At 35.9% G+C, this 15,188-nt stretch overlaps 1 protein-coding gene across 13 annotated transcripts in view; it reads left to right on the top strand.

Moving 5' to 3' along the window:
* Nucleotides 1–15,188, top strand: part of COMMD1 (copper metabolism domain containing 1) — a 157,233-nt gene that overhangs the window by 81,385 nt on the left and 60,660 nt on the right. Inside the window, exon 3 of one of the 13 annotated variants that reach the window (XM_072937671.1) lies at nt 9,237–9,282. The exons of the other annotated variants lie outside the window; for them this stretch is intronic. Coding sequence (XP_072793772.1) covers nt 9,237–9,248 — 12 coding nt within the window. The 3' untranslated portion in view covers nt 9,249–9,282. The remainder of the gene's footprint in view (nt 1–9,236; nt 9,283–15,188) is intronic. 13 annotated transcript variants of the gene reach the window in all.

The raw sequence follows: 15,188 nt of genomic DNA, 5'->3' as shown, positions 1-15,188 counted from the left end.
AAATATTCATGACAAAATAGTGGGGTTGGCCCTGCTGAAAAGCTCTGATAGGTCAATAACACTGAGTTATAAAGTCACTGAAGACCATTTTGGAGCAGAATAATACATACATTTGAATACATTGTTTGCTGTGACAAGAACATTGGGTTTTTACAGAGTTAATGAACTCAAAGTTTCTCCATTTACTCAGGATGCTGTGCTGACTAAAGAATAAAGGTGAATTGTTGTGGTTCTGGTCTTTCGAGAATTGTGAAGAGACTGAGATTTTACCCTATTTACAAACTAACAAATTAATCTACCTCAGTTTTATGGATGCTGGCAGATTCATGGGCCAAAGACAAAGGACTTTATTACTCCTGGTGGTGGTAGTAGCACAGGCAGGGCACCAGCATTCGCACCATTTGCCGAAGTCCCAGTTTTACCAGAGTGATGCAAAGAGGGTCCGGTGACACCTGCACATGCATTTGTCTGTGTTATAGGAGAGGAACCCTGAACCCTGCCTGGGTAGAGATGTTACCATACTAGGCAATAAACAAACCTGCCTTCTGCTCCGAAGGGTGACTGTCTGTCTTCCAAAGCTGCTTGCTGTACTAACATTTTTGAAATGATAGTCTGGAACAAAGATAGTTCTTCAGCTCGCAAAACATCCAGAAATGTGGAACACCTTTGGAGAATTGTTGCCCAGTGATGTCCTTTAAGATTTTCTTTTAAAACATAACTAGATGGATCAACCAATATAAAACAAAGCACATGAGTAAGTTTTTTCTTTTCCTTTTAAAATATTATATGATAAATGCCTTCTATCTCTATAGGATATTTAAAAGCCTATTCACATCTATTTTTGTGTTATTCTTATAATCTATGAAATCAGTAGAGCAAGGGAAGTCAGCATTTAGGAGGTGAGAAATTGACACACAGTATATTAGTTGCAACAGTATTCTGACTGCCAATCATATATTCTTTACTAAGCATAGTAATGAAAGTCTCCACAATCTTGGCATAATTCTTGGTCATTTAGTCTTATTTGAAACTTGACATAAAAATCAAAAATTTTTACAACCATAAACCAAGTATCATCTCTCATTTTGATACTGAGAGATGTTAAATGTTTTTTAATTTTATTTGTATCTGCCTAGCATATAGAAGGTGCTCAGTAAATATTTCTTAAATGATTGAATAAATGAACAAGACAGCTTTTCCTATAGTAAAACCACAATACCAAGTTCTAGAGCACAGGACTGTATCCCTTAAGGCAATGTTGCTACATTAATTACTCTAAATATTTTTGGGTAAAAGATTTGGCCTGCATGCTTGTAGAATTTTCTATATACATGTGAACTTAAGAATCTCTTTTGTATAAATTCTGACATCAATGTAGCCATTTTTAGCATCTTCTTTTGATATTATAGTAGTCACTTGAATTTAGTGATTATATTTTCCTAAAAATTCTTTTTGGCTTTTTTTTAAGTGTGTCTGATCATTTAAAATACCTTGTTCTTCATTCTGTGTGTCTTATGATTCCATTTTGTGAAGTTCTTGAAGATCTGAATTTGGCAGTTTATTTCTACTTACTCTCACTCATGGTGACTGTTATTAGTCAGTGTTCTCTGGAGCAGCAGAACCAACAGGAATAATATATAGATATATAAACAAGGGGAAGTTTATTACAGGAATTGGCTCACACAATTATGGAGGCCTAGAAGTCCCATCATCTGCTCTTTGGAAACTGGAGAACCAGGAAAGCTTGTGGTATAGTAATTCAGTCTAAATTTGAAGAGCTGAAAACCAGGGGAGCCTGGTTGGTACTTCTCCAATCTGAGGCTGAAGGCTTGAGATCCAGGCCCAAGGGCAGGAGAAGAGGGATGTCATAGCTCAAGAAGAGAGAGAATTCTCCCTTCCTCCTCCTTTTTGTACTGTTGGGCACTCAGTGGATTAGATGATGCCTGCCAACACTGTTGAGGGCAGATCGTTACTCTCTACCCATTCAAATACTAACATCTCCTGGAAACACGCTCACAGATACAAACCAGAAATAATGGTTTATCAGCTATCTGGGCATCCATTAGCCCAGTCAAGTTGACACATAAAATTAACCATCATGACTTTTTTCTTCTTGTGTTTTGTAATTTGAGATTGAGATCTCATGTGACCTCTTTCTTCCCTTCTCTTTTGGGGGAGCAGGGCGGTGGAACTTATTCATCCTTTTGCTGAGGAGGAAAAGTTCTGAAGGTGGCATCTTTTATCTGGGAGTCTGTTACCTCATTGCCTTGCATGGGCCTAAGGCTTTGTCTTCTGTATTGGCTGATCATTAAAAATCAACTGATTTTCAGCTGTCTTTTTGTTTTTCACCCCTTGCTTTTTTATGAGCTTAGCTATATATTTATGTATTTATCCAATATTTCGAACTTTTTTAAAGGAGATTTATGTCTTTTGAGTGAGATTGTCAGAAACTTGAGACTCTAGTTACTTTAACCCATGTAGTGTTATTAAAGTTATTCTACACTGGATGGATGCAAACATATAATTCAAAGGAGTAGTCAGCCTTATATCAGTATTTGTCATTATAAAAATATATGCTGTTTTTATAAGGCAAGTAGGTGATGAAGCTTGAAATACTATCAAAAGGATGCAGAAATTCAAAATATGTGAATCAAAACTAATTATGTAAGTCCAGGCTAACATGACTCAGAAATTTACAGTAGTGACATTCTGTATGCACTTACTTTAAGGGAAACCTGGAGTTTGTTATTTTCATTTCAAATGCTGTTTCAAAAATAGTATTATTCAGATAATAAGGATATGATGTTTATTATATTTGTTAATTTGTTTTTAATGAAAGTCCTCTTACTAAAACTTTTGATAGATTATAACTCAAGGCAAAAGTTAACTTGGATATTTCTGTGTAATTCAGAAGAAGAGAAACTATTTAACTGGAAAATTCTTTGTGATGATTTGAATTCTGTAATGCAATTTGATTATTAAATTAAAATTAGAAAAGGTATGAAAGAAAATAAAAGAAAAAGAGAAAAATAAGAATGGAAAGTAGCTAGTCATCATGGAAGGAGTATGTGACAAATCTGGTAGGTTGGTGCGGTGGTCTTCCCAGTGACCACTGTAGAAGTACAGCAGAATTAACAGTGATATTGCTCACTCAGTTTTGTCTGGTTATAGACAATGAAACTGACATTATTCAGACTTAATCTGAATTTACTAAGGCTTCTTGTCCCCATTTTTTTTTTAAAGATAAAGTTGGAGAGAAGACAACTGGATTCTTGAATTATCATTTCTAATCTCACAATTATTTCCTGAAATTACCAGTAGGAAAGAAAATCCCTACCCCACCCTCTCTTTTTTCTTTACGATTGTGCTCTCTTAAGATGATCTTTGTTTATCATTTCAATACTTATACTATAGTTTGAGGGAGGAGAAGAGGGCAAAATATCTATATGAAAATGATTATGAAAATGTTTAAATTCCCAGGGGACAACGAGGGGAAATTTTGACTATAGCTGCTTCACTCCTGTGATGACTGATCAGGAAGGCAAATCAAGGCTAAATGTATAAAAGTTTTGATAGGCTATTTGTTATTACTTAAGTCCTAGATTCAAGTTTCAACATTCAGATGTGGAGGAAAGGATGAAAATTCATGAATACTTAAAATTAGATGCCTAAATGAAAAATCAGAAAAAAATATTTTGGTTGTGTGACCCGTTTGAGGCATTTTTCTATCTATCTGTTTTCTCACTTCACCTTCAACAATCCCATGTAGTAAGTATGATAATCGCCAAGACACATGGAGGTATATGACTTCCATTCATTGATGATAGGATTTGTATTAGAATTAATTTCTATTGATTTGTAGTCCCATATTCTATTTATAGGATGCTGATCACTGTCTCAAATCCAGTTAATGGTGAAACACACTGATCATAATGTAGGCAGCAAATCACAGTCATTTGGCTTGTGGTCCCAGTTAACTGAGAAAGGATAAGCACATATATCAATGAAAAGAATACAGAGTTCAGAAATGGATTCCTATATACATGGTCATTTGATTTCAGCAAAGATGCAAAGATGATTTAATGGAGAAAGGGTAGTCTCTTTAAGAAATAGGAGCAAGTAAACATTTGAAATTAAAAGTGGTTCCCAGAAGTCACTGCAGAGATAGTGTTTACCTCCAAGGGGAAGATTTGAGAATGCAGTTGGGAAGGGGAAATACAGCACCTTCAGAGATACTAATGTTGTGCTAATTCTTCAGCTGGTCATTGGGCACTGTGTATTTTTATTATTCTTAAAGCTCTACATTTATGTTGTATATATTCTTGAAAACATGACTAAATTCATTAAGAAATAACATTTAATTAACTTTGAAAGGATACTAAAGACCTTTTTTGGAAAATGGAAATACCAGTGTCAAAATCAATCAGTCAAACTTTATTAAATAGTTTTTGTCTAGCACTGTAATACTTGGGATTTAGGAAAACTTGGCTTTGCATAATAAAGGGCAGATATTTTATATTCTGGCTTCTTTACTTTTTCTGGTGTTTACATGATATTAACCTTATGTGTTTTTGGACTCTGCAGAAAGGATAGGGGCAGATGTGGGAGACTGGAAGGTTTTCAGTGAGACAGCCAAAATAATTGAATAATCTGAGAGTAAATGATATATGATAGAAGGTGAGCCTTCATTGATTAAGGCCAAGCAGTTAATTTAACTTGAGAAAATAGATCTGAAGCAGTGTTTGGAGTGAAAAATGTTAGGACTCAGGTGGGAGTCCTACCTATGAAGGTAAGAGGGCTGGTAGGGAATGATGGGAAGGACAAAGATTTAAAGTTAAATGAAAATAAATAATAATATATATTGCTTCAGCCTGAAAGATAAACTCTCACTGGTTGTATTTCTTTCTGTCAGACTTGTGACAAGTCTTCAAGGGGGAATAAATGTTAGTTTTCTATTTTGCTCTAAGAAAGGAATAATTTCCAATTTGTCATTTTAATGTAACATTTGGTACCTGCTTTGCTAACATTATCACTTGTGGCTGAAATATGAGCTATTGAGTTAGGCTATAAATGAGTTTAGGCTCCTGAGTACTCCTGAGATTAGAATTTTCTCTGGCACCAACAATTTAGATCTATCAAATGTTTTGGTAGTGTTAAATCTTATACTTAAAAGGTATGTTCTTGTATACTGCAATATTCAATTCTGATATTAATCACCCAAAGTTAGTGCAGATCTCACAGTTAAAGGCACAATCCCCCAACAGACTGCTATCACTTCAGAGCCTGCAAGTTTGGGGGTCCCAGAACACCCACACTTCTGATTAACTAGATACAAATGTAGGAGGTTCCTACAACCCCCCCTCAGGTTTGATAATTAGCTAGAATGACTCAGAACTCAGGAAAGCACTATACTTACTACTACCATTTAATTATAAAGGATACAAATCAGCACCATCCAAATGAAGAGCCACATAGGCTGAAGTCTAGGAGGGTTCCAAATATAGAACTTTCATGCCCTCTCCCCTTGGAATTGGGATTCATCACCCTCCTAGCACATTGATATGTTCATCAACTAGGAGTCTCAACTGAGCTGTGTCCAGAGTTTTTGTTGGGGTCCCATTACCTAGCCATGATTGATTGTATCATTGGCCACATGACTGAACTCAATCTCCAGCCCTCTTGCCCTCATCAGAGGTTGGGCTGATATTAAGTGACTGAAAATCAACCCTCTGATCACATGGTTGGTCTTTTCTGCTTGATCTGTCCCCATCCTGAGTCATCTCTTTATCATAAGCTATTTAGGGGCCCACAGTGAGTCACCTCTTTGGTGTAAACTATCAGGGCCCACCATAAATAACAAGACATTTTTTATCACTGGGGAAATCCCAAGGCTTTAGATGCTTTCCCAGGAACCAAGCACAAAGACCAGTCAAATCTGTATTATACAATATTCTGGATCCAGAATATTAAATGGTATTAAAGGTCTTTGCTGTCTATGTTTGACATTGTCTATCAACAATAGAATCTAATTTTGTCTGTTATCATTTTCTTAGCACAGGAAAAACGAAGAACCAAGTGATGAAACCAAAAGCATTACCTTCCACTCTCATTAAGTCTTTGAAACTTCTAGCAAGGGAACTGTATTTGCAGCCTCTCCCTTCCTTCTGAACCATTAAGGCATAGATTGCAAATTGGGGATTCACAGGTTTTAGCAGATGTTATATTTGGTGCACACTTTAAAAAACTTTAAAAATTATGTGCCACTGTTTTTTAAAAACTGGAGAGTTCACATTAATGCGAACTTTCTGACTTGTCTTAAAATAAAAAATTATATGTCACTGGCTTGTGTTCCTATATGGCAATATTTGGCTGCAATGAAATAGTGGCCATTCCCTTTAAAAGGCGATTTAGAAATCTCTACAGTTTCTCACAGTCCTTAGCATCACCCTACTCCCCATCCCCTTACCTCCATTGAGCAACTTGATCTTTAAGGAATCTCTGAGTTAAAAAGAAAAATAAGCCCATCTGTAATGTCTCAGCCTCCGACTAGAGCCTTTGTTTATGCCATCTCAGTTAATTCTGGATATAATCAGGTGAGGTAAGCATTGCAACTCCCATTTTGCAGTTGAACAAAATGAAACTGGCTAAATGAATTTCCCAAGGCTTCATAATACATGGAAGAGCTAGAATTCATATCCTATTCTTTATTGGTTATACTTCTGCTCACCTGGCCTCATATTTACAGCTCCTAGCACATTCATAAAGGCAGATTCTATGTCTTACTCTTACCCCATACACATTAGCACAATGTTTGTAAACATAGTGGGCATTCCGTAAATGTTTGTTGATTTTGATTGTATTTATTTGGGCAGAACTGAAATATTTGACAGCTAATTGGATGTTAACCACAAGAAAGAAGAAGATGTCAAAGGGGACCATGGAGATTTGAGATTAGGATTGGAAGGATAATGATGATCTTTGGAAAAATAGAGAAAACAGGGTGAAGAGTAAATTTGAGAGAGAAAATGTCTAGTATTTTTTAATGATTTCTGTGTGTCAGTCACTATGCTTACATCTTTAGTGCATTATCTTATTTAGATATAATAAGCCTTTGCTAAAGGAACTACTTGTATCTGCATACTACAGGGGAGAAACAGGCTCAGAGAATTTAAGTAATTCACTCATTGTCTCATAGCTAGTAAGTAACAGAATTAGGATTTCAACCCAGGATTGGATTGTATCAGAATTCATTTTGGGGGATATAATAGGTTTAAGGCCTTAGCAGGATAGCTTTTGGCAATGCCTAGCGTATATTTGGAAATATAGGAACTGTACTCAGGAGATGTTTCAGGGAAGAAATTATTAATCATTATTAATGAAAGTAATCTGCAGAGAGTTGATTGTCATGGCGATGAGTTTGTACCCAGAGAGAGAATAAGGAGATAAGAAATCTAAAGCCAGAAAATTGAGGAACGTCTGTTTACTGGATGAGAAGAGTGAAGACCTTTTTTCCTTTGATGAATAAAAATAATTTTGCATGTACTATTTGTTAAGAATAATTCTTATGTGACAAGTTCAGTTTCATGTTGTTTAAACACTAGTGGTACATATTTAATTTGATTTAAGATAGGGGAAATATTCATTGTTCCAATCTTGTGATAAAATTACAAAATTAATTTTATTTTGCTAGGTATACTTGTTAAAGTTAATATTATAAAAGAAATAGTGAATTTTAAAAATTGACATATAACTTGTAAATTTAAGGGCAAAACATGTTGATTTGATACATTTGTATATTGTAATATATTACCATTGTAGCAATAATTAGCACCTCTATCACTTCACAAAATTATCATTTCTTTTCAGTAGTTGGAATATTTAAGATCTATTCCTTATCAAGCTTGATGATTATAATACAATATTGTTGTCTATATTTACTATCCTATGCATTAGCTCTCTAGGACTTAGTACCTGTTGTAAGTTTGTACCCTTAAATAACATCTATCTGCCCCTCAGCCCCTAATCCCTTGATAAGTACCCTTTTACTCTATTTTTTATGAGTTTGGCTTTTTTAGATTTCACATATAAGTGGTATTGTACAGTACTTGTCCTTTAAAAAGAAAGATGAGGGAGGAGTTTATAGCTCAATGGTAGAGTGTGTGCTTAGCATACATGAGGTCCTGGGTTCAATCCCTAGTACTTCAATTTAAAAAAGGAAGAAAGAAAGAAAAAGAAAGATGACTTAAGGATTAACCAGATTAATTACCTCTTCCTATTTGGAGACAAGATTGAGCAAAGATAAAAAACTTTAATTTAACGTATTTTTCTCTCTCAAATGGGGATTTTCTGGTGTGTTTCTTAATGGTGAACTAAAATCAGCCTACCAAACAGTTAACTTTGTACTGCATGTGACAGGTAATTTGCATAGCCTCCCACACATGTTCCTGTTGTACTTCATTTTATAGACAGGATCTATTTATGTGTCAGTGTCCTCTAGGAGACTGCAAATTCTGTAAAGACAAGGGCTTAGTCTTAATACTTTCATGTTCCCAGTGGCTAGTGTGTACATGGTAGGAAGTCAGACAAACCATTTTTCCTTCACCCTACATTCCTGGAGACCTCATTTAAAAAGAAATCTTTCCAAAGCAAAATTCTTCCTGCTTCTGCCTTTGTCAGACAGCAGCAGAAAAAAAAAAAAATTGAATGAACTGGAAATTCACTGAAAATTGATATAGGGCTTTTATGCAGCATATAAATAAGTAAGGAATGATGGAATGTGAAACATTGAAAAGTAATAACTGTGTGAATATGATCTTTCCAAAAGGTCTGAAATAAGCACCCCAAAGGATTCTCCTTCCTGGGAAATATAAATAGTTGTGCACCTCAAATTTCCTCTTGCAGAAGTGGCTGACATTCTATGTGATTTGCCCTCACACCATACCTGACATATAAAGAGTATACTTCCAAAGAATGCCAAGACTAGCACTGTGGGTGCCTTGCTCACTGTTCTATCTCCAGTGCCCGGTACTGGAGACAGAGATTTTTAGTTTTCATGAAGCCATTCCTATTTGTTGATCATTCATTAGTGGACACATTTCATTCAGAGTATTCAGCTTGATTGGCTACTGAAATTCTGACATTTAAAATTTAATTTAAAATCTCTTTATTCTCTCCTAAATAAAGCAAAATTTACTACTTTGGTTTCTGGATTGGTTTTGTTTTGTTTTTCTTTATAGGATCAGCTCTAAGCACAGCTGCAACTGTCATAAGTCAGAAGAGGAGGTAACTTATACAATGACTTCCTAATTTTTAAAATACTCAGTTTTATGACATCTCAAAAAGACTCATTTGATCTTTTTTGTAGTTAAGTGAAAATATACCACTATCAGTTGTTTTCTAAATGATTTTCTATTCTTTAGATGGCAACCATTATTTTTATACACGTCTTGTCTGACTAGTATTCTTTTAAATGTTCTACATAGACTATAATTGTTGTAACTGGCCTAAATCTAGATTAGACAAGCCAAGACTTTTTAAAGTGTTTTTTTTTTTTTTAAATTTTGTAGCCTCTTCCAAGCACAGACTTTAGGTAAATCTGAGGTAGGAAAAATGACATCAGAATAACTCCACCAATCATTGATAATTAAGGCCTTTCATCTGTGCAGTTCAGAGAGCTACAAGAATGTTATCTCATAATTCTCAAATGACTCAGAAGTAGGCGGGCAAATACTATTACCCGAATTAACAGATGTAGTTTGTGGTCTTTAAAAGATTAGAGAGCTACTCCACATAGAGTTAAAGGCAAGAGTAGGGATGAATTTTAACAACAGTCTCTTAACCTTTCTAGACCACTCTTAAGTCCACAATTGCTCATTTCAGAATGATAGGGATTATTATAATGTAGTTTGAAATTTTTTTTAGTCAAAATAACTTGAAATGAAAATTTTAGTCTGTTCTGGTTAGTGCATTTCATACTCAACTAAACGTTTCTGTTGGGCACTTAATAAATAGTTAAGGATGGTCCCTCTTATCAGAAATATTTAGACTTTACAGAAAACAATGGACACACTGTCATTTATTATATATTACATAAATGTCCTCAGTGTGAATAACATTTTGTTCTTAAGTTTCCTTTAGGATTACGCAGTATACCTAGCATCCAAAACCTATTTCGGGGTGCAGGTTATTAATATTTTAAACTATGAATAGAGACATTTCTACACGTGAATGTGTGTTATTCTTACTTTAAACATATATCTTTCTCATTTCCTGTTTCAATTAATGGCATCACGATCATACTTCCAACCTAGACTGGAAATATTCGTGATTTTCATTACTTTTCTCTCCCTTACCTCCAATCCATTTGGTTACCTAGTCCTGTATGTCTCCAGTACTTTGTGTACCTATCTATCCATTTATTCCCATGGCCACAGCCTTAGATCAGGCCCTCTTCACCTGGTCCCTAATCTTTTGCCTCTAGTCTTTCACACTGCCTCCTGAAAGACACACCTGACCATTTAATTCCTCTTGAATGGCTTCCATCACCTGAACTCCTAATGCCTTATTATGTAACCTCACCATGGCTTTATCTCATCCTGACTCTTCTACCATCAGACTGGACTTCTAAACTTTATACAAAAACTCTGCTCAAACAAAAAAACTGTTCCCTCTTCTTTGAAATATCACTGTTTCTTTCTATAGGAACCCTAGTACACATGCCATTTCCTTCATGACTCTGACTTTCTAATTCCTCCAGTCAGACTTAATATCCCTCTTGTATGTATATTCATAAAACCTGCACTAAACCTTTTTCTATTACATCCTTGACATTTTATTTTGAATTGTAGTTTATTGTGTATGTACATCTCTTTCATACTATGATGATCTTGTTGTGGATGAAGACGGTATATAGAACACAGTCACACCTTAATAACTTTGCATGTAGTAGTCTTAGCTTTCAACTTTTACTGGAATTCTATAATTCCTTGAACGGATCAATTGAGCAATTTCACAAATTGATTCATGTTTGTATTACCCCTGAAAATTGGCTAGAAAGAAGGGGCAGGGTGTAGCTCAGTGGTAGAGTGCATGCTTAGCATGCACGAGGTCCTGGGTTCAATCCACAGTACCTCTGTTAAAAAATAAACAAATAAACCTAATTACCTCCTCCCCAAAATAAATAAATAAATAAAATAAAATTAATTGTACAAAAAATGTTCTTAAAAAAATGACTAGAAAGAATAATTTTGTTTCACAGGTGTTGAAAACTCAGGAAAAATTTGCTGTCTTTGTACATGTTTACTGAAATCAGCAATGTGGATAGAAATGGATTCTTCTATCATCTGTAGTAAACTGTTCTAAACAATTAAACTTTTAAAGTTGTCTATGTTCTACCTGTATTCTTTTCAATGAAACTGTTATGGGACATTAATACAGGCTGACAGAATTCAAAACATCCCTTAGTTTGTTTCATTCTTATATATTTCCCACCAACCGCTCTTTATCATTTAGAAGTGCCTGCCATGTCCGATGCACAATTCTAGAGGCTAGAGATACAACTGTAAACAAACATAGTCTGTTTTCTACTTTGAGGAAGCAGTCATGTAAAGAAAGCATATATGTACAATATAGTAGATTAAGAATTGTGCAAAATGCGAAGAAACACAGAGAATATATTTCTATATGATTGTCAGAATATAGGCTCAATTGCTTGCTTTGAGTTTAAATTTAATTTTTCAGCATTAGGGGATTATATTTAAAAGACTAATTTTAAAAAACTTTAGAAAATGAACAATGATTTTTCACTTGTGTGAAACTAAGGATTTATACATCTATGGTAGTTTGCTTGAATCATGGTGCATACATGTGCACACATAAACAGATGTCATATTTAGTCAAATGAACAGTTTGTTTCCATTGGGTATAAGTTAACCTTACATGTTTGCTGATCTTAAATGGCCATCACATCCACTTGGCTTTAAAAGCTCTCTGTGCTCTACCTAGTCAATTTTCTGCTCTTCCCAAGCTATAGCAAAAAATGTCTATCACTGCCGGCCCTACCTTGCCAGCTGACCCAAGAGACGCTGCTTTCCCTAGCTCTTAGTAGCTCTTGCTACTTGAGTAGTAAGCCATGTCAGCTTTTCAACCCTACCCACTGACCTCCAGTTAATTAAATCAGAGGGAACCCTGAGCAAGGATTGTCCATCTGTAGTCTAAACAGGTATTTGTGACATGGTTTGGAGAGATGGGCTCTGCTCAGGCGGAGCCTGTGTTTTTGGGGTGAGATAGTTTACTTTCAGGATTTTCAATTTATTGATGTAGGGAGGCTGCCAGATGGTGAGGAGCACCATAGCTGAGGGGTCACATAGAGCTTGCACGCGGGTAGTAAATATTGGTCACGTGTATATTACAGAAGTTGTGTTCTGGGAAGAAGAGAGCTATGATGGATGTATGGGGGATGTGCACATGCATCTGTGTGTGTGAGAGAGAAAGACTAATAACAGTTCTGAGGGTTTCCTAAGCCCTGAGAGGCCCAGCCTGGCCTCCTCACCATCCTTCAGACCCACCATGCTCATTGCCAACTCTGTGCTTTTGCTCAAGTTATTCTTCCTATTTTTAGTCTTTCTCTCCACTTCAGGCCACCTTGAATAGTACCACCAGGTTAGTATTCCTTAAAATCTTCTCATAATAATATTTATCTGGCCAAAAATCATTAATGGTTTCCACATTTGTGATCAAGTTTAAGTTCCTTACCTATGTGTATGTGACCTTTTTCAACTCTGCCTTCTAGGGTGTTTGGTCTAAACAAACGAACTCCATTTATTTGGTATTTGGTATTTTAGTATCACGGGTCATGGTGGAAGTCCATAGCTCTATTCTTCTGGCCACTTGTCTCCAGGAACTTTACTGAGAAGATTAGTTGGACTGGAAGCCTCAGAATCATTTGTTGCAGCAAAAAAACAGAAATGGCTCTGATGGTGAAACATGAGCTGCCTGTTGAATGTGGATGGATGGTGGCACAGAGTTCTGGGGCTGGTGCCCCTGGTGGAAGTCTTAGGAGTCCAGCCTTCCCTATCCAGCTTCATGCAGGCTGATACGCAGTCTGATGAGAGTTCTGTCTGTTGATTAACCTGACAGTGTGCCAAACTGTCCAGTAACCCTTTGAGTTTTAAATTCTAAATGTTTTTATTGATCAGAAAGAAATAGCCCTTTAGAGATCATTTAATTTTTGCTTTGAAAGCCTTGACCACCACAGTGCCAACAGAGTTGACTTATAGTGTGGTTGGTTAAACTGGCATTCACTGGGAATTTTTTAGAACTCCAGGTTTCATGGGTCAGCATTCAGCCTTGTCCTCTGTTTTGAAAAAGGTGGGAAGAATAGCAACATGTATCTCTTGGCAAGATGTGAAATGCGGTGATTCCCCCTCTTCATAATGGTCTTTATCTTTTAAAGGTCATCTATTAAAATCTTAACTCTTTACTCTAGAATTCAAGGTCTTTCATAATTGTTTCCCATCTGCATCCCATTCCTCCTCTAAAGGAATTCTCTTTTTTGACCAAGCAAGTCTATCCATTCTCCTTACTACCCCAACATGCCAACATGCCAGGCATATTTCTCCCTCAATGTCTTTGCAAATAATGTTTGCCTACCCTGAAATATTCTCTTTCCTATCTCTGGTTTGCAAGGCCCGGCTTAATATTTACTTCCTCAGATCAAAATAACATAAATTATATGTCAGCATCAATAAATACTTTTAAAATAAATGATTCATCTTTTCGCTGGCAGAAGAAATATGCACTGTGAATTTATACTAACTCCAGGTGACTGAGCATTTTGCAAATAAAATTTAAGGGGTGTCACACAAAAATGTGGTTTCTAGACTTTTTTGAAATAACAAAGATTGGTCAACACTGGGCCTACTTTTCTATAAGTAACAGACTGGAGCTGAGAAATCATTGTCCCTTTAAATGATACTTGTATTCACCACTTTAATCCCGCCACTCCTCACTCCCTGTATTGCCCCAGCCTGCTCTGGCTCTCTCCTTGGCCCTCTGCCCCATGGGCAGTTGAATTTAAGATGGTGGCCATGGGGATACCAAGGAAAATGGAAGGATAGTCTTCCAAGGAGAAAAAAGAGATTATCAAGATCCTTGATAGTCTGTCTTAACAACTAAGAGAGGTGACTTCATAATTACTTCCTACCTCCTAATTGATAGTAATCAGTGAGAAAACTCATAATGTAAGGATGTTTAATCATGGGATAAAGTTACCAAGAAATGAAGTATCTTTTAGAAAGTGATGTTCTGATCTTGGCTTAGAGTGGGGAGTAATCACTAAGAAGGCTGTCTGAGACTTGACATGATGCTTTAGGATCCATTTCTTCCAAAGGGTGATCCCTTTGGGACAATAGAATGGAAGCCAAGTTTTCAAAACATCTAATATACAGGACTAGGGATTCATTTTGGCCTTAAATGTAAGTTACTGTCTCTTTTCTCACCTGCCATCCTATAAATAGTTTGATTAGGCAATAATAATTGGTATTTGTCCAATGTTTTAAATATTTTCAAATTCTGTTATTATATTGCCTCATTTAAAGTTCCTAAAACCCCTACAAAGTGGGATAGAATAGATGAGGAAAGTCAGGCTTTGAGAGTTTAAATGAATTACCTAAGTTCACATGAATATTAAGTGATAGAACTGGAAGTAGATCCTAGATCATCTGATTTCTGGTCTTGTGCTCTGTAATTTTATGCTGAGTCTTCATTATCTTCCTATGAATGATCTCATCCTGCTTTTGTATGTGTTACCAAAGGACAGAGGCAATGACACTAAGTCTACAGTAAAGAGACAATAATGTGATAACTGAATTTTAGAACTGGGTCAGTCTCTTATAATTTATTCAGTCTTCTTTACTTCCTCAGATAAACTACCTGGGAGGTGGCTAACGGTTTTCTCAGGGTATCAAAACTACTCGATCTAGTGAAATTGCCTGTTAAATTGTTTTAATTTATTGCCTTTTCTCCTCCATTAGAATGTTAGCTCCTCAAGGGCAGAGGCTCCTTGTTTACCACTGAATCCTCAGTTTAAAACTATATCTGATGCCTAATTCACTGATTAGTGTTTTGTGATCCTTATATTGAGAACCTACTGCCCCACATCAAATGTTGGTTGTGTTTCTGACTTTTCT

Source organism: Vicugna pacos, chromosome 15 (assembly GCF_048564905.1).
Source record: "Vicugna pacos chromosome 15, VicPac4, whole genome shotgun sequence".
NCBI lineage: Eukaryota > Metazoa > Chordata > Mammalia > Artiodactyla > Camelidae > Vicugna > Vicugna pacos.
The sequence above is the reverse complement of the archived record's forward strand: the minus strand, read 5'-3'. Positions and strand labels throughout refer to the sequence as shown.